This window comes from Chelonia mydas, chromosome 4 (genome assembly GCF_015237465.2).
Source record: "Chelonia mydas isolate rCheMyd1 chromosome 4, rCheMyd1.pri.v2, whole genome shotgun sequence".
Lineage (NCBI taxonomy): Eukaryota > Metazoa > Chordata > Testudines > Cheloniidae > Chelonia > Chelonia mydas.
In genome coordinates this window covers 4,046,292-4,068,260 of record NC_057852.1, presented here as the reverse complement: position 1 = coordinate 4,068,260, position 21,969 = coordinate 4,046,292, and the positions used below count along the sequence as shown (strand labels likewise).

The window sequence follows — 21,969 nt, the reverse complement described above, 5'->3', positions numbered from 1 at the left end:
CAGAAGAATAAACAATATTTTTTGCTTATCAGGTGCTAATCATTGAATTCATTCACCAGTCCCTTCCTAAAGATTCACTGTCCCCGACGCTTTGTAGATCCCAGGGGGATAACTGGAGATTTTTTAGCGGAAGGTTTCTGTAAGTGCTTATAAGTCTCAATTCATTTTTGAAATAATTACTGGAGGGGGTGGTTTTGGTGAGGAGACTAGGCCAAAGCTCTGTCAGGGTGTAGAGTAGATTTCTAGCCCCTGAGGAGCCATTACACCCATGAGAAAGTGTCTCTGCATTTCTTGTGCTGTTGAATATAATGCTCAGTAGCCAGAATAAGGATTGGGAATGTCATGACAATACAACTGTATTTGTTTCTCTCTTGCCATTGCCACTAGTTTCTTGTCTCTTTCCTACTCAGAGTTAATATAAAACACTGATTTACAAATACAAAACAAAACGCCAGTGTTAAGTAAAGTGGGTATAGTAGGTGGGGTGAGAATTACAGAGAAACAATTGGGAATCTGGACTACCGCATGGTAGTCCCATCTCCACCACTGGCCTTGAACAAACCTCGCTGTGTTTCATTTTCCCCATCCATGCAGTGAGGATAATCATCCTGACTCTACCTGCCAAGGGGATTGTTATGAGGCTAAATTAATTCCGTGCTTCTGAGACCCTGACATGAAAGGAGCTATAACAGTTCAATATGTTATTAAATGTTATTTATACTTAGACTGATTCTAATTTACATGCTTCAGAGATATTGTGGGATTTGTATTATGAAGTAGTTTCTTAAAACTGCCCATAGAAAGGACTACATTTTCACCCCCCCACACACACACTCCTTTGTGCATGCAAGCAAGCAGGTATTTGCTTGGCCAAATCAGGTAATCCCATGTGCAAATACCCATTTGTTTATGCATTGTACCTAGTTTGAGTACAGAAATGTGGATTTTTGCATGTGGAATGTCTGCGTATGGATTTAAGTTATCCTGGTTTGGCCATGCATGCTTGTTGTCACTGTTTTAATGAGGTTATGGTCCTGGCTGACTCTCTTCATTACTTCTTCCATGACATTCCCAAAGGCACCTCTTCCTGTACAGCTGTGGCCGGATGTCAGAGATCTGGCAGCGCCCACCGTTGATGGATTTTGGTTTACCGTCGCCTCGAATATTGAAGTTGGCAGAACCTAAAAAATACCAAACAGTGTACTTAAAACAAAGGTAAAAGATGACACAGCTCTTATTGTGCTACACATGTTTCAAGTGGGTTTTCAGCATCATTAGCATTCAAAAGCAGTTTGTCTGGTTGGAGTAGGAGCAAAACGAACAGGACCAAAAAAGGGGGAGAGCAGAGGTGCTGTGCTCTGTGTGGCACTTGCTGACGATCTGCAGCTAGCTGGCTGCTGTCATCGTGTGGACATGCCTCCTTCCAGCTGCCAAATTGGGTTGAAAGAAGCTAAGCGTATAAGCTTACATGCAGTGCATTCCTCACATTGCCTGCATAGATGTGAATGGGAGGGCTGAAAGTTTCTGTATTTGTGTGGCCAACAAACTCCACACTTTGAAAATGATTGCGAACCATCCTAGAGAGCACATCATTATGTTAGGGACTCCAAGGGCAAAATAGGTGGTGTACTTGGAATAGGCAAGGGTTATAAATGTGAGACAAGGATACATTTACCATAAACACGTATTCATCTGATGAAAAGAATAGAAAACTGGGTCATATTCAAAGCACAGTCCTGATGGAACAGACCCTCCATAGTACTGACCATAGGGTCTAAGAGAGTGCCTTTCTCTCTGGGCTTGGCTAGATTAGGAAAAGAGGTGAGGATAGGTCAGGCTTAGCTAACAAATATTAGCTGCCCCTGACTAGGGCAGGCTGAAAATAGTCAATCCAAACTGTTGGGTTTTTTTACATAAAAATGGGTTTTTGACAAAATGAAGTTTTTTGCAAAAAGCTTTCCACGGAAAAAATGTATTGTTCTGCCAAAAACCAGAATGGCGGAAATGGAAGTGTTTCAGTTTGGAAATGTTGCAGTGGTGCCTCATGGGCATTATAGTTCTGTTCCCTCATGTCTCCATTCTTCTTTATCTACCAGGCTCCCTGGTAGGACTGCATCTCCCAAGGTGTACCATGACCAAGGACTCCATGGTACACTGCCTCCCGTCTCCAGAAAGGGAGGTTTGGTGCAACCAAGGAGCCCAACTTGTGGAGGAGAAAGGGAGCAGGAGGCATCTGAACTACAACTCCCATGGGGTGCCATGGCCACATTTCCATATAGAATTTTTTCAGTTTTGGACAAAAAAAATCTAATTTATTCTGTGGAAAATTAGATGAAAATGAATGTTCTTTCCATGGGGAGACAACCTCCTTTTTTCCAAACAGCTCTTCCCCTGGCCTAATGTCCACTTCTTTCCAGGTCTAGACAAACCCTGTGTGACCATAACCTCCCTTAGCAGCTGCATTCCTCAGCATCTGTGCAGCTGTCAGGCTTGAGGGTGATGTTGGTGAGAGTGGGAGACAGGGTGTGAGCAGGGCTGAGGAGATGAGTGACCACTAATCTGGCTGCCTTCAGAAGGACATGTGAAACTCACCTGTTTGGTATAACTTCCTCAAAGAGGAAGAGGTATAACTCACCTGTTTGGTATAACTTCAAGCAAAGAGGAAGAGGAGGAAAATGAGGTGAAGAGAGGAAGGGGAGAAGAGCTAGTGGAGGGGGGGAAGGGGTGGGTAGGGGGAGGAAAAAAGACAAAAAGGAAAGAAGAAAGGAAACTGCCTGACTTCCTCTGGGGAAGTAGGGAAACAAATTAAGCCCTGGGCTTGGTTATAACTCTTGGGGAGAGACAGATTCGGCTGTGATGGCACCACTATCAAGCTCTGGGTAGACAGAAACCATCAGAAATGGTGAACCTGATCATAAGAATTCTCTGCTCTGGGTCCAGTTAGGGTAGCAGCTGGGGGACAGATATAGAATTCTTAAGAGCTTTCTCCTGCAAAGTGCAGTCCTGAATGGCTTATCTGTTTTTAGCACAGAGAGATGTGCTAACCAGGCTGCAAGTTGTTTGCAGCGTAGAAAAAGGAAGGCCCTATTTATGGGGTCTCCCAAGAGAAGCAGAGGCAGAGTGTGCTAGGGAAACAGACAGTCAAAAGTAGAAGGCAGTTTACGCACAACTGTCCATCACTTTGCAGCACCAGGTCGTACACTGCATGCACCTTTAAGCTGGGAGCTGGAGTCGTTAGGTGAAAGTCAATGGGATTTGGGCACCAGTTCAGGTCTACTTCGAATGCCCATATTCCTTATTTTCAGCTACCGCCTTTTGCTTCTTCACCGAGTGAAAATGCACCCCTTCCCCCATTTCATTAAAAAATGTTCCCAGCCTTTGACCTGAAACATGGAGTGTGTCCCCTTTGCTTTGTGACGGGGAGAGGAATGAGATGGCAGGGTTTCCCCTCGTCCACACAGCAGCTCATTGTAATTCCCTAGCTCTTTCTTTTGATCTCATTCACACAGTCACCCTAGTTCCTTTTGTTTATTTGACCACTGGTGTTCTGCACCAGAGCAGCTAAATATTCATGTACAAGGTGGCTTAGACCACATTTTGGTGTAGAGCTGATGGTTTTGCATCATGGCGAGGCATGCAGTGGTGGAGGGTTTGTTACCTACGTTGCTAAAGAGAGCAACAAATCACTTTGCTTCCCAGTTCTGTAATGTGAGGCAATTCAGTCTCAGGTGGAGCACCCCCGGTTCATCATGTGGACTCCAGATCCCAAACCTCATGCCTGAGAGAACCCTGCTAATCTCCCAACCCCTGGGTCCCTCAACAGCCCTCGGGGAGGCAGCCGGAAATAAAGGCTGCACTCAGCTATCACATCAGTGGCTTTATGTGGGCAGGACAAACCCTGAAATAGCACAAGAGACCATTTGTGGTCCCGTGGTGAGTCTCTCATCCTCCTTCCAGCCAGAGCACGGTGTACTGAGTCCCCAGAGCCCAGACATACAGATCAGCATTCACTAGCCCAAATAAGAGTCCATCCGACCTCCAGCTCCAGTCCCAGGACAGGCACCTCCTGCCCCTGGCAGCACAGGCCAGGGTCTTGGTTGGGTGTGAGCTGGGAGGGTGAATCCTGGTCTCTGCTGCATTGCCTGGTGTCCATCTCCATGTCACTGGGCTCCTCGCTGGATCCAGGTTGTGCCTTCAGCCTTGCTGTGCCCATGCCCCCAACCTGCTCCCTGGGCTGACCCCCAGCCTGCAGGGCCAGGCTGTACATGGTCCTGCTCCCTCCCGCAGCAACATGTGCTTCCCACCTAACCCCACAGTCTTCTCCAGCCCCACCCCTGTGCCCACCGATCGGCCCAGAGCCTGCCAGGGCTGCAGGCAGAGCTCCTGCTCTGGAGTAGCATTCCCCTCCTCCAGTGGGGAGTAGGTTGGCTTCAGGGAGTCAAGCCAGCCATCCCTTAGCCAGCAGAGCTCTGGGGCCAGCTCCCCTCTCTGCCCCCCCAATTCAATCAGGGCTGATGGAGTAGGACTAGACCTTTCACACTGGACCCATGTCCATGTGGAGTGGGGGCTCCACACCCAGCTCACTGCTTAGCAGGGTGACGGGTCCCTCAAGCACACACCTACTCCAGATATTTTCATGCACTCCTTAAGTTACATTGTCTCTATGGCTTTGGTTTTATTTACACAAGGCATTAAATGAAAACCAGTTTTAGGGCTGGTTGTTACAGCATTACCACCACAATCCTTGTAGACAAACAGCTACAATAATTCTGCAACAATGTGTCTAGTTTAATTCAAATAAACAAACCTATTCTGGGAACGCCCTGAGGCTGTGTCCATATTGCATGTTTGTGTTTTTCTCTAGGCCTCGTAGTTCTCCGGTGTGGCCCGTGCCAACAGCTGCGCTCACCTGTGAGGCTTCCCAGCGGGTTCAAGAACTTGCCTGTCCGAAATCAGTGCATCCAGGCTTCGAGCTAGACAGAAAGGTGATGGTGATGTTCAGCCAAACTGGGAAAGGGGAACCATTGCTCCTCCCTGTATCGGCTTTCAGCAACAGATTAACTTTGGTTGCTGCAGCCCGAGGTTAGCCCCGGAATAGACACGATGGCATGTTTGCACTACAGAAACAGCTGGATGGTTCCACCAGTTCAGGAGATGGGGCAGAAGTTGCTTGATATGCTTTTTAATTACTAGGTTAAGAAAGTTTGCCAGACCTGCCGTGGCTGATGCCATTTTTAAAGCGTCTTTTTTCTTGTAGTTTAGTGGTGACTTAAATGGTAGCCCATTTGTATGATGTCTTTTTTTTATTGCTTTGGTTGGTTGATAAAGATAATAGGGGTGACAGAATACATGTAAACTTCTGTAAGGGTTTTGACTTGGTACTGCATGACATTTTGGTTAAAAAATATGATACAAAATTAACATGGCACACATTAAATTGATTAAAACTGGCTAACTGATAGGTCTCACACTGTAACTGTAAAAGGGGAATCATCACTCTCTCCTGTATACAGCTTGGGCCTTTGATCTTGGCCTCATGTAACAGGTGAAACAAAAGCCTGCTCCTCAGCGTGGAGCTTCAAAGAGCTTGGTTTTTGCGTAACTGGAGACAGGGAATTTACATTCACTTCCCCCGAGGCATTTCCCAGGAAATCCCCTTCACAATTGCCCATTCTCGTCTGGCACATTGTTCAGTATAGTCCTTTTGATCATTCACGCCTCACATCACAGCTGCCCTGCCCCCAGAGAGGTTACATACTATCCTGCCCCATGATAATAACCTTTGCATTTAATATAATGGACCGCAAAGATACTTAAACTTAATTCAGTAAGGTCTTCCAAGGATATTGCAGGCCATTGCCACATCTCACGCTATTCCAACACAGGGAGAAACCTGCTTCTGCATTTGGCTCACATAGCTTCTGTGAATTCTATTTGGGTGTAGTTCAGTGATTTCATTTCATTTCCTTTCAATGAGCTGGCTAAAATAAAAAAACAATAACAACCATGAATCCCATTAGCCACAAAAATCTGGATGCTTTGTGCAATAGGTGGATTGTTGATGGTCAATATATTTCTTTGTCACAGTATTTCCTGTCGTAGCTGAAAAATAGATGTATTCTAGGAAAGCAATGCCTCCCTCTCTTTAGTGACTTCTGTTGTGTAGCAGTAGGGCTGTCTGGGAGGGAACATGATGTATATCTAGTTTATATTTTTGGATGCAGGTGTTTGCCTACTTCATGCCAGCTGTGAATGCCAAGAACAACATTTGGCTGAAATGACAGATCCCATTCTCTCTATTTCCCAGATACAATGTGGCCAGCAAAAGAAGACAAGTACAATACTCATGTCCCCGAAAGTCCCCTAGCTGATCTTGCAAAACTCCACTTGCTAAATTGTCAAACAAGCTTCTTTGTGCTTCCTCCCATGCTGTGCCTCCCTCTTGGGAGGAGCTCCCCTAAATACCCACCAAGCCACCTCACTGGCATCCTGCACCACCCTCCTTTTCCATGAAGCATACAGAAAAACCTGACAAAGGTCAGGTCGCTGGTGTGCTAAGCCCACTGTCCATGATGCTGACTTGTACTGTCTCTTTGTTTCCCTGCACTCCCCCGTCTGTCTGTGTCCATCTGTTGTCTCTTGTCTTACACTTAGATTAAGTCTTTTTGTTCTATGTTTGTACAGTACCTAGCACAATGGGGTCCTGGTCCATGACTGGGCCTCCTCAGTGCTACCACAACGTATAGTTATAAATGTAGTTAGATGTTTGCCTGTGTTTGTTTCCTCTGTGTGCTGTCGCAGCTCTGCACAGGTAGCTGGCATAGCAGACCTTGAGCAAACCGCCCAATGACCACAAGATCTATCAAGGTGCAAAGGCACTTGGTCGGGTTTATTGTCAACCAAGCATGGTCCTAGCTCCCCGGATCAGTGTCTAGTTACACTAGCACATGTATGCCCCATGGTTATGGACCAGGTCAATGAATGGCGGGACTTTCCACTATCCCCTTGGCTGACCAAAGACACTTCCTCCAAGACTCCATTTTATACCTCAATGCAAACAAGTTACGTATTGCCCCGCTGACGTAGTTAGGTGCCACCCATCACCTTGTACACGTTGGTTCGATCAAAACATCTCTATCCATCATGCTGTCATCCTGACCTTATCTTTAAGATGGGTCAGCGTGTTCCTGTTCTCGTTAGGGAATGTGCTGGTGCTGAGGTGCTGTTCCGGTACCACCCTTCTGGAATGTGTTTGTGTGAGTGTCCTGTGCCTAGCACCTCTTCGGAATGTGTGTTTCTGCAATATCAGTCCTGTTCTTGCCAGATTCAGTGAAGCCTAGCTCACAGCCTGACTTTGATCACTACTTTAGCCCAGGCCTCAGGCCTTATTCCAGGCTTCTGATACAAGGGCTTATGTCTCAGACTCTCTTTCTACTACATGCCCCCACTTTTTCTCTTTTTATGGGGAGGATGTTCACCCATTGATTGTCCTGGAAAAGCATAATTCATGGGCTGAAGATGACCCATTGGACTAAACAGTGTTATGTAGTCACCTTACTTTACCATCCACACATTCATGCCTCATCTGTCCCATAATCTGCACATTCCCTCGTACGACTGATAGACAGATTTTATTTTTTAATTGTTTTTAGTTCCTTATGGTGGACCTGGGAGTGTTAGGCGTGGGACCATGACTGATGTGTGGGGTTTAGAGTTGTTTTTTGATAACTTTTGGGTGACATGAGAAGGCCTTTCTACTTAGTTGGTGATTGATGAGAAGGGCTTTGGTCATGGTTATAAGTGTATTGTGCTTATACTTTATAGAGTAGTACAGGTTTATAGATGGATATATATGAGGGATTACATGATTATTTTCTTGAATAGATGAATACCAGATATATTCCCTATAAGCCCTGCTAGAAGGAAAAGGCGGGGAGAACTAATGCACCAGGCTTTAAAGAGTCCCTTGCAGGCTGTAGCGCTTGCAGGTGGATTTTGTGGGGCCATTGCTCACCACGCTGAGAAAGAACAGATTTTTATTTGTAGAGGCATTTCCCACCAGGAAGGAAGATAGCCCTGCAGCTGCTAAAATGCTGATGACGGAAGTATTCCCCAAATGGGGACTACCACACAGTATTGATTCTGATAATGGACCTGCATTCATTGGGGAAGTATTCCAGAGCATGGGTACGTGGGCTGGTATTCCCCTACCTTTGCACATTCCCTACCATCCTCTGAGGGCAGGTGGAAAGAATGAACAAGTCTCTTAAAATTGAATTATCCAAAGTGTGCAGTGAGTTGGGAACAAATTGGGATATGGTGCTACCATGGGTTCATGTGAGAATCCGGAGCCGTCCAAATTGCATGACCGGATTTAGCCCTTCTGAGGTGCTCTTTGGCAGACCGATGCATGGCTGGAGAAACTTGCTATACCCCCCAGATTGGGAAACTGTAAAAGCAATGGCAACAACAATCAGGATAAACAATCTTAAACACTGGTTGGGTATGGTCCAAGGGGCTGCTGCAACATAACAAGCTGCAGAACAGCAAAAAATGAATCAAGCGTTTGATGAAAAGAGTGACATTAAGCAATGGCAAATTGGAAGCCAAGTAATGGTTAAAAGTGACCCAGCACCTATTGTCATGTTTCCCCATTTTCTTTTTTAAAATTCATATGGGGCCCCCCTTGCTGGCAATTCATCGGGTCCAAATTTCATCAAACTTTGTGGAAATTTGCAGGGTAGGTATTAGAGGGTTCCCTAACTCATAGCTTTCTGCCATGTTAGATTGTGATTCCTACAGAGGGCAGCTCATTTACTTAACAGATCAGTGGTTGGGGTCCCCAGTGTAGTTAGATGTTTGGTTGCGTGTGTTTCCTCCATATGCCGTCCCAGCTCTGCACAGGTAGCTGGCACAGCAGACCTCAAGCAAAGTGCTCAATGACCACAAGATCCGTCAAGGTGGGAAGGCACTCGGTCAGGTTTATTGTCAATGAAGCACAGTCCTAGCCCCCCAGATCAATGTCTATAGTTATAGTAGCACATGTATGCCCATGACAATGAATGCAGCTCAGTGAATGCCAGGTGGCTTTACCTTCCCGGGAGTCCTGTCAGTCCCCTCTCTTCAAGTCCAATAGGCCTCGGTTCAAACCAGGTGTACGAAGTAGGTGCCTGACATCAGACCTTCCATCCTCTCCTCCACCACACTGCCAGGCCCTCTACTGTGAGGGCCAGAGCTGGCTGGGATGTGATCAAGCCGCACACACAGCGAGAGGGGTGAGAGCAGTGCTCACAGCTGGAGAGGAGCAGGAAGCCTGCTGCAGCCTGCCTGGAGACATGGCCAGAAAGGTTAGATGCTGAGGGTAAAGTGCAGGACAAGAGAGTAGGACCCAGGGGAAGAGTAGCAGGATCGAAGTCTGTGAGGCTCTGGGAAAGTAATACAGTACAGCGGTTGGTGGACCAGAAAGAGCTTGGCATTGTGGTGGAGAGGCGAGTGGAAGGGCTGATGTCAGGACAAGTACCTTGTACATCTGGTGAGAAATGGCTTTACCGTACTTGGATCCCCTGGGGCCCATTGGGCCTGCTGCTGCACTTTTCCCAGGCCCAGTAACCCCTGGCTGCAGGCCTGCAGACTAAGCAGTTCCATGCCATTTATACTGTGTGAAGTGTTTTATTCCCCCCTTGCTTCTCTTGCCTTACAGATTAGTGTGTGCCCAAAATAGCTTATGCCCAAATAAATCTGTTAGTCTTTAATGTGCCACCGGACTCCTCGTTGCTTTTGTGGATACAGACTAACACGGCTCTAATAGATTAGCCTTTGTGTGCCTGGGGCACCCCTGGCGAGTTTCCATTGAGCAGGTTGGCTGGCTACCAGGTACACTCGCACACACAAACTTTGGAAGGACTTCCCCTTTTCTCTCTTCACTTATAATCCCTGTATTCTCCTCCTGTGGCTGCTGTTTGTCCACCCTTGAGCACAGAATTGTGAGCGCACCCCTGTAACCATTATCTAAGGTCCTTCCTTTCCACTGCCGGTGGCCCCACCAGAGGCGTAGCAGCAGTTCCCTGAGGTCCTCGGCCCATCTGTTGTTCCCTCTCGTAAAGAAGGCCAACACCCTGACTTCCAAACAACATTCAGTGGGGCTCAGTTTGTGGAGTCAGAGTGGCATTTCCAGGGCCCATTGATTTCAGTGGGATTTGTGCTCCTCAACCACTTAGGCACTTTTGAAACTCCCGCCCTAAAAGGTTTCAGAGTAGCAGCCGTGTGAGTCTGTATTCGCGAAAAGAAAAGGAGTACTTGTGGCACCTTAGAGACTAACCAATTTATTTGAGCATAAGCATAAGTTTTTCCACTGAATGCATCCGATGAAGTGAGCTGTAGCCCACGAAAGCTTATGCTCAGATAAATTGGTTAGTCTCTAAGGTGCCACAAGTCCTCCTTTTCTTTATGCGAATACAGACTAACACGGCTGTTACTCTGAAACCTAACAGACCTGTGTACTGGTTTATTTGTCCTCTGTAGGTTGAAACACAAATTGCAGACACTGCAAGGATGACTCTCACCCCTCCAAGAACACAACATCTTGCCCAGCCGAAGATTCAGAAGAATACTTTGTGCTACGACCGGGGAAGTCCCGAGTCCGCGATCCGCCCAGTAAGGCAATTTGACTGCAGCTCCTTGGCGTGGAGGGCCTTCCTCTCTATTGGCGGGCTGTCACTGGTCTCCCTTAGATGACAAAGCAGACAATGCTTATGCATTCAGTGTTTAAAAAACAGCTTAGGGCTTCACAACCCAGTACCCTCCTCCCTGCCCGCAGAGAACCTCTGGGCAATGGTTCTGGTGCAATCCGCTGGATCCCGGGTGCCTGGCTTATGGTGCTCAGATACCCTGAAGATGTGCAAGGCATGAACACAAGGCAGACGGATAGATGGTGGGTGGGTGAGTAGGTAAGAGATGGACAGACTGGAAGACAGTGGGGACTGGAAGGGGAGGAGGGATAGCTCAGTGGTTTGAGCATTGGCCTGCTAAACCCAGGGTTGTGAGTTCAATCCTTGAGGGGGCCATTTAGGGATCTGGGGCAAAAATTGGGGATTGGTCCTGCTTTGAGCAGGGGGTTGGACTAGATGACCTCCTAAGGTCCCTTCCAACCCTGATATTCTATGATTCTATCACTGCACAGATCCTCTCATTCTCCTCCATGCATAAGGGCCCAGAGAAGCTGCTCTACCCATTAGGCTGAAGTAACTGCTGCAGAACAGGCCTGCAGCCAGTCTGTAGCCTGGGACAAGGATTCTTTCTCCCACCCATGCATTTGCCTGGCACCTGACATGGTTCACAGGCTGGCACTGCGCTTTGGACTTGCCCCAGTAGAAAAAGGAGCAATTGTTGCAGCAGTACAGATCCATTTGAAGCTTGTCCAGCTTATGGGAAGAGGGAGACTCAGTGGTTAAGATGGAGAGTGCACCATGCAGGGCAGCAAAGGTGAGGCATGGAATGAAAGTGCTTTGGCATAGGATAGCCTGACAGGCCGGGGTGATTTAGTCTCATCGGAGAGGGGGCCTGACTGCAGGATCTCAGCTAGCCAAGGGTTGCTCGAGACTGAAGTCTGAGTCTGTGGAATGAACCAGAACAAAGGGGCAGGGTCTGGAGTTGAGGGAATTCCTCTCCTTCATTTCCCTCTCCTCAGCTGGTTCTTTCCCATCAATAGCTCTGAAATCCGCTCTTTCCTCTCCATCCCAACCACTAACACCCTGGCCCTGGACTTGATTCTCTTTTGCCCAAGCTCCTAGCCCCTTGGGCCTTATCTTTGATATTACAGTGGTTCCCTCAGCCATCAGGCCTTGCTGTGCTGGGCACTGCACACACGCAGTGAGATAACTTTTACAGTCTAAGTGGATAGGGGAGGGAGGAGTAACTGAGGCACAGAGAAGGGAGGTGACTTGCCCAGGGTCACATTGTACATCAAAAGAACAGGAGTACTTGTGGCACCTTCGAGACTAACAAATTTATTTGAGCATAAGCTTTCATGGGCTACAGCCCACTTCATTGGATGCATAGAATGGAACATATAGTAAGAAGATATTGTGACGGGGCAAGGCCAGATGGCTATAGAAAAGTAGTGGGAGATAGATATATTAGCTCCAGGCTAAACAAATCCCTGGTACCAGGATAAGTGAAATGGCGGAAGCTCCAGGTCAATTAAGACACCTGGAGCCAATTAAGAACTTTCCAGAAGACAGGGAGAATGCTAGGTTGATTGGGACACCTGAAGCCAATCAGGGGCTGGCTGAAACTAGTTAAAAGCCTCCCAGTTAGTCAGCTGGGGGTGCATGTCAGGAGCTGTGGGAGGAAGTTGTGCTGTTGGAGAGACTGAGCAGTACACACCATATCAGGCACAAAGAAGGAGGCCCTGAGGTAAGGGTGAAGTGGAGCTTGAGGAAGTGAGGGCTGCTGTGGGGGAAGTAGCCCAGGGAATTGTACATGTCATGTTTCTGAAAGGTCAGCTCCCATAGCTGATACTATTAGGATCCCTGGGCTGGAGCCCGGAGTAGAGGGTGGGCCCGGGCTCTCCTCCTCCTCCTCCCCCACCTTTGCCCCCTGATTAATCACTGAGACTGGGAGACAACAGAGACTGTGCAAGGGAGGATAACTTCTCCTCACAACCCTCGCTGGCTTATGATGAAAATGGCTCAGTAGACTGTGACCCTTGTCTCTAGAGAGAGAAGGGTTATGTGGAGGGTCACAGTGAGCCTCTGAGGCTAGCGAAATCCGCCAGGAAACGCGGGACCCATGGAGGCAAGGACAGAGCTTTGTCACAACTGGTGTCAGGAGTGGGACTTCGTTCACAGCGTGGCGGAAGAAAGAGGTTTAAAAAAAAAAGTGCACTGGGGTTTTGGATTTTTTTTTGTTTTTTGGTTTTTGTTTGTTTGCTTTGTACCACAGTGGAGGAGGTGGTCAGAGCTCTGGTACAAGCCACGGCAGCCCAGCAGGAGGCCACCCGGGTTCAGGCCATGGCACAACAGGAGTCTATGTGGCTACAGCAGGAAACCAATCAATTATTGATGAGCCAGGAGACCCAAGATCGTGCCTTCTTGAGAGAGGCGGTGGACCAGCTGAAGATCCTCACCACCCAGGCCCAGGGGTCTGACAGGACGCTAACCCTGAGGGCCACTGGTTGTCTGCCAAAGATGACGTCAGGAGATGACGTAGAGGCATATTTCCTCTCATTCGAAAGGACTGCTCAGCTTGAGGCGTGGCCCCAGGAGCAGTGGGCCAGCATTCTCACCCCTTTTTTTGTGTGGAGAGGCCCAGAAGGCCTACTTTGACTTGCCTGCCATGGATGCCACTGACTATACCCGTCTGAAGGCAGAGATCCTAGCACGATTAGGGGTAACGGCAGCGGTAAGGGCCCAGAGGTTCCATGAGTGGAAATACCAGGAGAACAAACCCCCAAGGTCCCAGCTATTCGACCTCATACACCTCGCATTGAAGTGGTTACAGCCCGAGGTGTGCAGGCCAGAGGAGATTTTGGAGACCCTGGTCATAGACCATTACATGCGGGGACTGCCGCCAGATCTCCGCAAATGGGTAGGCCAGAACGATCCTTCCACGTACGAGATGATCACGCTGGTAGAAAGACAGATGACAGCCAGGGAACTGGCATGACTCCCCAAGGAAGGCCCCTTTCGAAGCAAGCACCTGACCCCAAACCTGGAAGGTTGGGCAGCCAAACCCCCGGGGAGTCCTAGGTGGAAGGGGGGGGGCTGAAGACCAGCGGGGACCCCAGAAGGAAGGGATTGGCCTGAGTCGGGGTAACCCCGGGACTAAACCCCCTAGCCCCCGGGATAGGGGAGTGATTAAAAGCAATTATAGATGTTATGCATGTGGGGAGTGGGGACACATAGCAGCACAGTGTCCCAGCACCGAGGAGCCTATGCAATGTAACTTGGGGGATTGGGAGGTCCATGCTCCCTTATCCACCTCGCGGGGGTCGCATTAGCCCCGCATAATTACACCAGGCCAGTGAGGATAAATGGAGCAGAGACTACAGCGCTTGTGGACTCTGGGAGTGCTATCACCCTCATATCGGGGAAGCTGGTAAAAAGTAGTCAGCTGCTACAAGCCAAACGCGTAGCAGTGACGTGTGTGCATGGGGCCATGAGCCATTACCCCACCATCCCAGGGGAGATAGAGGTTCAGGGAAACCCCATTGAGGTGACCGTGGGTGTAGTTCCTAAACTCCCATATCCTGTAGTCATTGGGAGGGACTATCCAGGGTTTGACAATTTACTCCCCCCGGAGAGGCTGGAGGGAGGTGGGGATCCTGAGACAGCAACTCGTCACCGGGGGAATGTCAACACCTGATGTTCGCTGAGATTTCTCAGGATCTGTTCTCAGCCACCCGAAAGACGCGGAAGACAAAAAAAGAGAGGAAGGCTGCGAAGGCCTTGGGAACCCGGATCCTGACCCAGGGCCAGAAGACCTCCCTAGTAGGCAGATGGACGCGAGCAGCCAACAGAGAAACTTCCACCACAGAAGGTGAGCCAGAGGCTGCCCCCAGCCATGACGGCGGCGAGCCGTTGGAAGAAGCAGAAGCCGGCCCCTGGGAGCTTAGGCAGGTTAGTCCTGGGAGAGAGACTTTTGGGCGGGACCAGGCGGAGGACCCCAGATATGATAATGCCAGGAAAGAGGTGGCTGAGGTCGATGGGATACCCATGGATGGGAAGGTCTGGGGTCCCGGACCTTACTTTATAGTGAAGAAAGATCTCCTATACCGCATGGTGCAAATGCAGGAGCAAGAGATACAACTTCTGCGCTTGTACTGGACTATGCAACCTGGTACCCGGAAGCTGTTCCCCTACACAACACAGCTTCCAAGACAATAGCTAAGGAGCTAGTACAGATCTTTGCCCGGGTTGGGCTACCCAAGGAGATATTGACTGATCAAGGGACACCTTTCGTGTCCAAGTTGATGAAAGATCTCTGTTCATTGCTCCATGTACAAGCCCTACGGACCTCTGTATACCACCCGCAAACAGATGGCCTTGTGGAAAGGTTCAATAGGACCCTCAAGGCCATGATCAGGAAAGTGGTGAGCCGGGATGGGAAAGATTGGGATACCCTATTGCCTTACCTCATGTTCGCCATCCGGGAGGTTCTGCAAGCCTCCACGGGTTTCTCTCTATTCGAACTACTATATGGGCGCCACCCTCAGGGTATATTGGATATAGCAAGAGAAGCCTGGGAAGAGGAGCCAAATCCCGGAAGGAACATAGTTGAGTATATACTGCAGATGAGAGATCGGATAGCCTGAGTTACGCCCATATACGGAACACTTGGAGAGAGCACAGGAGACCCAACGAACCCATTATAACCATGAAGCGAAGCTTCGACAGTTCCAACCAGGGGATCGGGTGATGGTACTGGTGCCCACAGCAGAAAGTAAACTGTTGGCCCAGTGGCAGGGACACCAGGTGGTTCTTATCCCTCCAACCATTCCAGTTCCGCATACGGCATGGGGTGGATGCCACCATGGCAACGCTGATGGTCTGTCACGAGCATACTGCCTGGCATCACAATTGCCCAACTCTATGGTGTTGAGCAGAGGGGGGGATATGCGACGGGGCAAGGCCAGATGGCTATAGAAAAGTAGTAGGAGATAAATATATTAGCTCCAGGCTAAACAAATCCCTGGTACCAGGATAAGTGAAATGGCAGCTGCTCCAGGTCAGTTAAGACACCTGGGGCCAATTAAGAACTTTCCAGAAGGCAGGGAGAAGGCTAGGTTGATTGGGACACCTGAAGCCAATCAGGGGCTGGCTGAAACTAGTTAAAAGCCTCCCAGCCAGTCAGCTGGGGGTGCATGTCAGGAGCTGTGGGAGGAAGTTGCGCTGTTGGAGAGGCTGAGTAGTACACACCATATCAGGCACAAGGAAGGAGGCCCTGAGGTAAGGGTGAAGTGGAGCTTGAGGAAGTGAGGGCTGCTGTGGGGGAAGTAGCCCAGGGAATTGTACACGTCATGTTTCTAAAAGGTCAGCTACCATAGCTGATACTATTAGGATCCCTGGGCTGGAGCCTGCAGTAGAGGTGGGCCCGGGCTCCCCCCCCCCCGACCTTTGCCCCCTGATTAATCACTGAGACTGGGAGAGAACAGAGACTCTGCAAGGAAGGATAACTTCTCCTCACCTCCCTCGCTGGCTTATGATGAAAATGGCTCAGTAGACTGTGACCCTTGTCTCTAGAAAGAGAAGGGTTACGTGGAGGGTCACAGTAAGCCTCTGAGGCTAGCGAAATCTGCCAGGAAACATGGGACCCATGGAGGCAAGGACAGAGATTTGTCACAATATATATATACATACAGAGAACATGAAAAGGTGGAGTAAGATGCTAATTAATTAAGATGAGCTATTATCAGCAGGAGAAAAAAACTTTTGTAGTGATAATCGAGATGGCCCATTTAGACAGTTGACAGGAAGCTGTGAGGATACTTAACATGGGGAAATAGATTCAATATGTGTAATGACCCAGCCACTCCCAGTCTCGATTCAAACCCAAGTTAATGGTATCTAGTTTGCACATTAATTCAAGCTCAGCAGTTTCTCATTGGAGTCTATTTTTGAAGCTTTTCTGGCCACCTTTAAATCTGTTCTGAGTGACCAGAGAGGTTGAAGTGTTCTCCTACCGGTTTTTGAATGTTATGATTCCTGATGTCAGATTTGTGTCCATTTATTCTTTTGCACAGAGACTGTCCGGTTTGGCCAATGTACATGGGGGGAGGGATAGCTCAGTGGTTTGAGCATTCGCCTGCTAAACCCAGGGTTGTGAGTTCAATCCTTGAGGGGGTCATTTAGGGATCTGGGGCAAAAATTGGGGATTGGTCCTGCTTTGAGCAGCGGGTTGGACTAGATGACCTCCTGAGGTCCCTTCCAATCCTGGTATTCTATGATTCTATGATTGCTGGCACATGATGGCATATATCACATTGGTAGATGTGCAGGTAAACAAGCTCCTGATGGTGTGGCTAATGTGATTAGGTCCTATGATGATGTCACTTGAATAAATATGCGGACAGAGTTGGCATCGGGCTTTGTTGCAAGGATAGGTTCCTGGGTTAGTGTTTTTGCTGTGTGGTTGCTGGAGAGTATTAACTTCAGGTAAACTAACACGGCTGCTACTCTGAAACCTGTCATAGTATGTCAGTAGCAGCTCCGGGAATAGATCCTGTGTCTCCTGGTTCCTAGTCCTATTCACTGGACAGTGCTGCTTTCCTTATTTTCTCTTGTCTCCTTCCCACCCTCTACTCCTCTTGTGGGAGTTATCTAACGTAGCTCTTTGGACCAAGGGCCTCTCTTCTCACTTCACCGTGCACACCTATGGCTCTCTCTCCAGATATGACCACTCTAGTGAGCTCTCGTGCTAGGGTTGCCAACCCTCCCCATTTCGCCAGGAGTCTCCCAGAATCAGTCTCTAACACCCGGAGGCTGCTGAAGCCAAACCAGGAGATTTTAGGCCGCTAAAAGTCTGGTGGTACAGTGGGGTAAAGGCAGGCTCCCTGCCTGCCCTGGCTCTGTGCCGCTCCCGGAAGCAGTCGGCACGTCCTTGCAGCCCCTGGGGGGGAAAGGCCAGGGGATCTCTGCGTGCTGCCCCCGCCCTGAACACCAACTCCGCAGCTCCCATTGGCTGGGAACTGTGGGCGGAGGCAGAGTGCAGAGCCGTCCTCCCCCTCCCCACCAGGGGCCACAGGGACGTGCTGCTTCTGAGCCTGCCTTAGCCCCACTGCACCGCCTCCCAGAAGCCACCTGAGGTAAACGCTGCCTGGCCGGAGATGGCACCCCTCGCCCCCTCCCAAACCCCAAGCCCGTGCCCCAGCCATGAGCCCCTTCCTGCACTCAAACTCCCTCCCAGAGTCCAGACCCCCTCCTGCATGCCAACCCCCTACCCCAACCCAGAGCCCCCTTTTTTGCACCCAAGCTCCCTCCCAGAACTTGCACCCCTCACCCCCTCCTGCACCTCAACCCCCTGCCCCAGGCTCAGCCCGGAGCCCCCTCCCACACTCTGAACCCCTCAGTCCCAGCCCAGAGCTCGCACCCCCTCCCACACCCCAACTCCCTGCTCCAGCCCGGTGAAAGTGAGTGAGGGTGGGGGAGAGCGAGTGACACAGGGAGGGGGGATGGAGTGAGCAGGGCGTGGCATCAGAAAAGGGGCGGGGGGTGGGGCCTTGAGGCAGGGATGGGGTAGGGGCGGAGCAAGGGTGTTTGGGTTTGTGTAATTAGACAGTTGGCAACCCTATCTCGTGCTGTGAGAACGGAATTGGTAGCGGGAGAGGCAGCCGGGAGAGATGGATCCCCAGCTGGGCTGGGGAAGCGGGCTAGCTTTGATATGGCTACTGTAGCACTGTTTGGGGGGGCTCTCTGGCGGGTGTCAGGCATCTCCACTCTGCCCACCCTTGTTCAGTGCGTGCGTGTGAGGAGCCAGTGGGAGGGTCAGTGCGGAGCCGTATCTGCAGCGCCTTCAGTATGCCGAAGGGTCAAGTGACCCTCCCCAGCGTCTAGTGCCCCCAGCAGCCGGCCCGGGCGGGGAGAGGAAGGGACAGGGCCAGAGCCTCTCCTCTTCCAGCCTCGCTGCCTGCCTGGGACGCTGCCCGGCGCAGCAGCTGCCTGGGAGAGCGCGTGGCTGTGGCCGCAGCTGGCTGCCCCCTGCGCAGCCTCAGCTCCGGGGGGCGCTCTGGCTCTCTCAGCCGCTGTCCCAGGAGCTGAGGCTGCACCGGGAGCAGCCAGCTGCTGCCACAGCCACGCGCTTTCCCAGGCAGCTGCTGCGCCGGGCAGCGTCTGGAGTGGCTCCGGGGCCTGGCTGCCAGGAGGAGCAGTCAAACATGCCGGGGAAGCTGGCGCAGTGGGAGGACGGAGCCGCCCCCCACAGGTAACGGTGGACGGGGAGAGCGCAGGGGCCCTAGGCTGGGGGTGGGTTGGGGCAGAGTCATGTGGGGGGGGTCACATAGGGAGGTCATGTGCCCCCCCCTTTAGCTGGTGCCCCCTTTTGTGTCCCTACCCCGAGTCGCCTTGATGCATCCAGCATTATAATGGGGCCACCTAGCCCAGGCCACAGGGTACGGTGGTGTGTTTCTCTCCAGGTCTGGGCAGGACTGGACATGAGGTTCATTCTCGCTGAGACTGAGCCTATGACGGCAGGTTGGGGGAAGCAGCTGCAGGGTTTAGCAAAGTCACTGTCAGCCCCTCTGATTGAGGGGATGGGTGCAGCATTTGTCACTTGGGTGTATAACTTAGTAGGCTTGGTAGACTCCCAGGTGCTTCCCTCGGATCAAATAACAGCAGTGGCCAGGCAGTGTCTGGTCACTAGGCTCCAGCCTTTTCTCTTGGCTGTGGACTTTGCTACTGTGATCCATGCCTTTGTCACCTCTAGGCTGCTATGCTGGGCTGCGTTGGGTAGACCTTAAATTCCTTTGGGAACAGAAGGGTTTGTGAAGTGGTGTCTCCTGACAGGAGAGTATGGCACTGGGCTGCAGGATTGGCACTGGCTGCCCAGGGGCTACCTAACATTCAGCCCAGCGCTTCACGGCCAAATGCTTGTCGGCTCCAATCTAACAGCTGTGCTTTCAGGACAGAACTCTAGGGGAGCTCCTCCCATGGTTCCTCTCACAGGTATCCAGGGCTGCCCAGCAAGCAGTAGCAAGTGTTCGGACACTAGAGTTGGCTAAAGCAAAAGAGGTGCCACACGAGTATCTGCCTGCCCGTGATACCGAATGGCCAGTGACAAAGGCAGCAAAGCATGCAGTGCCTACGCCTAGGATTGAGGAACTGTCCCAGCCGTGCAAAAGGTACGTGCTCACCAGATGGGGCTTGCTAAAGGGAGAGGGGAAAGGTTGCTCAGCTGTGCAGAGAGCACGTTTCTTTGTCATCGTTCCTGTGTCTCACCAGCTGGTTCTATGGCCGTTTCGCTCAGAATGCGGAAATGGATTAAGCAGAACTAGTTCTTGTAGGAACCCAAAAGCTAGTTGTGCTGTTAAACAGCTGCCATTCCACCCCAGAGATGTTTGCATGTTACTATTGGAAGAAGCGACTCGTGAATGTATATTAGACTGTATATACAGTTTGAAAAGTGCTTTGAAATTTTTTGAGATGGCAGCGCTGGGAAAACCACTCTGAGTTACTGATTTTAGCACATTACTTAGTAAATACGGTAAGAAAAGTAAGGCTAATGTATCATACAATGCTCTTTGTTCATTTATGTTGTCAATCTTAGTGTAGCCTTTGTCAGGCTGTCTGGAGTGGCTCACAACTGTGAGTGCCTATCTCAGAGCAGACTGTCAGAAAAGAAGGGCAGATGCCCCAAACTCGTGGTGTGTTCGATTATTAGATTTTTACCAAGCCAGTAACAAATGTGAATGCCTGGATCACGATACTTGGAGTCACAGACAGTCCCCTTAGACTCTCCAGCCCATCTTGCCACCCAGACAAACTGCACTTTGTGATAAAAAGTTATAGAAACCAAAAGTCACATCACATTAGGTTACTCCCAATCCCGAAGTCACTTACCCCAAATGAATTGGTAGTCTGGATCTTATGCCAAGAACAACACTTATAGCCAGTTCTCTAGTAAACTAACTAAAGGTTTATTAGCTAAGAAAAAGAAATGAGAGTTATTGAGAGGTTAAAGCAGGTAAAACATATTAACAGGTGAGTCAAAGTTTGTAAGTCCAAATGTTAGCAGAGATGGAGTAATCTGCCAGTCTCCAAAAGACTTTCAGGGTTACCCAGGAGAACTCTGGGGATCTCTGTCCATTCACTCAGTATTTCCACCCTGTGGGAATCCAGACAGTCCAGAGATGCAGGATCATTCCATGAACCCATATTTATAGCTTTCCCCCACAGGAGGCAATCTGATAAGTGTCTTTATTCCTCCATGATCTCTGGCTTTGAAATTAGCATTTTCTGTTACAGCCATTAAGTCTTTCATTAGCATTTCCAAGATTCCATTTTTGTTTGATGAGTTTAGTCACAGGGATATACATAATTTAAAAGGTAAGGTAATAGCAAACAACAATCCTTCATTAGTTTTCATGAAGTTTTAACACCTGATTACAATCTTACATGAACACACCTTTGATTACAGGGTATACATAATGTAGAAGTAATGTAATAGCAAACTATGGGATATAGACAGATGAAAACAATATAATCAACATCTTTGATATTCACATACAAGTGAATTGCCTTGAGAATCTGGCATGCACTGGCACCTGGCCTGTCAGCATCACAGCCTTAATTATCGGTGGCAATATATCAGCATGTACTACGAAATGTTCTGTGATATATTTTGCAAAAATAATGAAATTTTAGTACTATGGGACGTCTCAATGACGTCTGCTATTAAATCTTGGCTGAGAGATATGGAGAGGTCATCAGTGATTTGTGCAGAGTGTAAGAGGTGCAGTTGGAAGTTCTGAAAACATAAGCTCTTATTGTTAGTAGCTATAGATTCAGAACTTAAGCTCCAGTTGTTAAAACTGAGGGAGTCTTCAGAAATCACGTTGCCACTCCTAACCCATTCTTCTTCTGTGTTTTCACGGTTTCAGGCCCACTGCAAACCTTGCTCAGTTTGATCCAGATGCCTTTTTTGTAAAGGAGTCTGCTAAGAAGGCAGTTTGCTCCAGCAGGCTTCAAAAACTAGCACACCCTATTGAGCGCTGAACCCCTTGGCTCTTAGGTTCATTAAATCCTTCGAAGATTCATGGCTGTCTTGTCTGCTGTTCCCCTCCCCAGTGCATGTGATTACATGTTGTAGGTAGACTGTATGCTTGGGAGAGTTTGAATAAAGAAGAGATGGATGATCTGGGGAAAAGCCCACCAGTGATTCAACTGCTGCTGCTTTTAAATACATTGTGTCTCTACCCAAGTTCTCAAATAAAAATTTGTCCAAAAATTAAAAAAACTCAGAGTATTTCTTTGCACG

General features: G+C 49.4%; 1 protein-coding gene across 3 annotated transcripts in view; it reads left to right on the top strand.

Moving 5' to 3' along the window:
* THEGL (theg spermatid protein like) overlaps positions 1-21,905 on the top strand; it is a 44,654-nt gene extending 22,749 nt beyond the window's left edge. For 2 of the 3 annotated variants that reach the window (XM_043545251.1, XM_043545250.1), the window contains 4 exons: positions 1,078-1,215; positions 4,865-4,985; positions 10,522-10,653; positions 19,659-21,711. In XM_043545251.1, coding sequence (XP_043401186.1) covers positions 1,078-1,215; positions 4,865-4,985; positions 10,522-10,653; positions 19,659-20,162 — 895 coding nt within the window. In that variant the 3' untranslated portion in view covers positions 20,163-21,711. Of the gene's footprint in view, positions 1-1,077; positions 1,216-4,864; positions 4,986-10,521; positions 10,654-19,658 lie in introns of all 3 variants that reach the window. The other variant, XM_037896534.2, reaches the window with a different exon arrangement.
* The last annotated feature ends 64 nt before the right edge of the window (positions 21,906-21,969 follow it).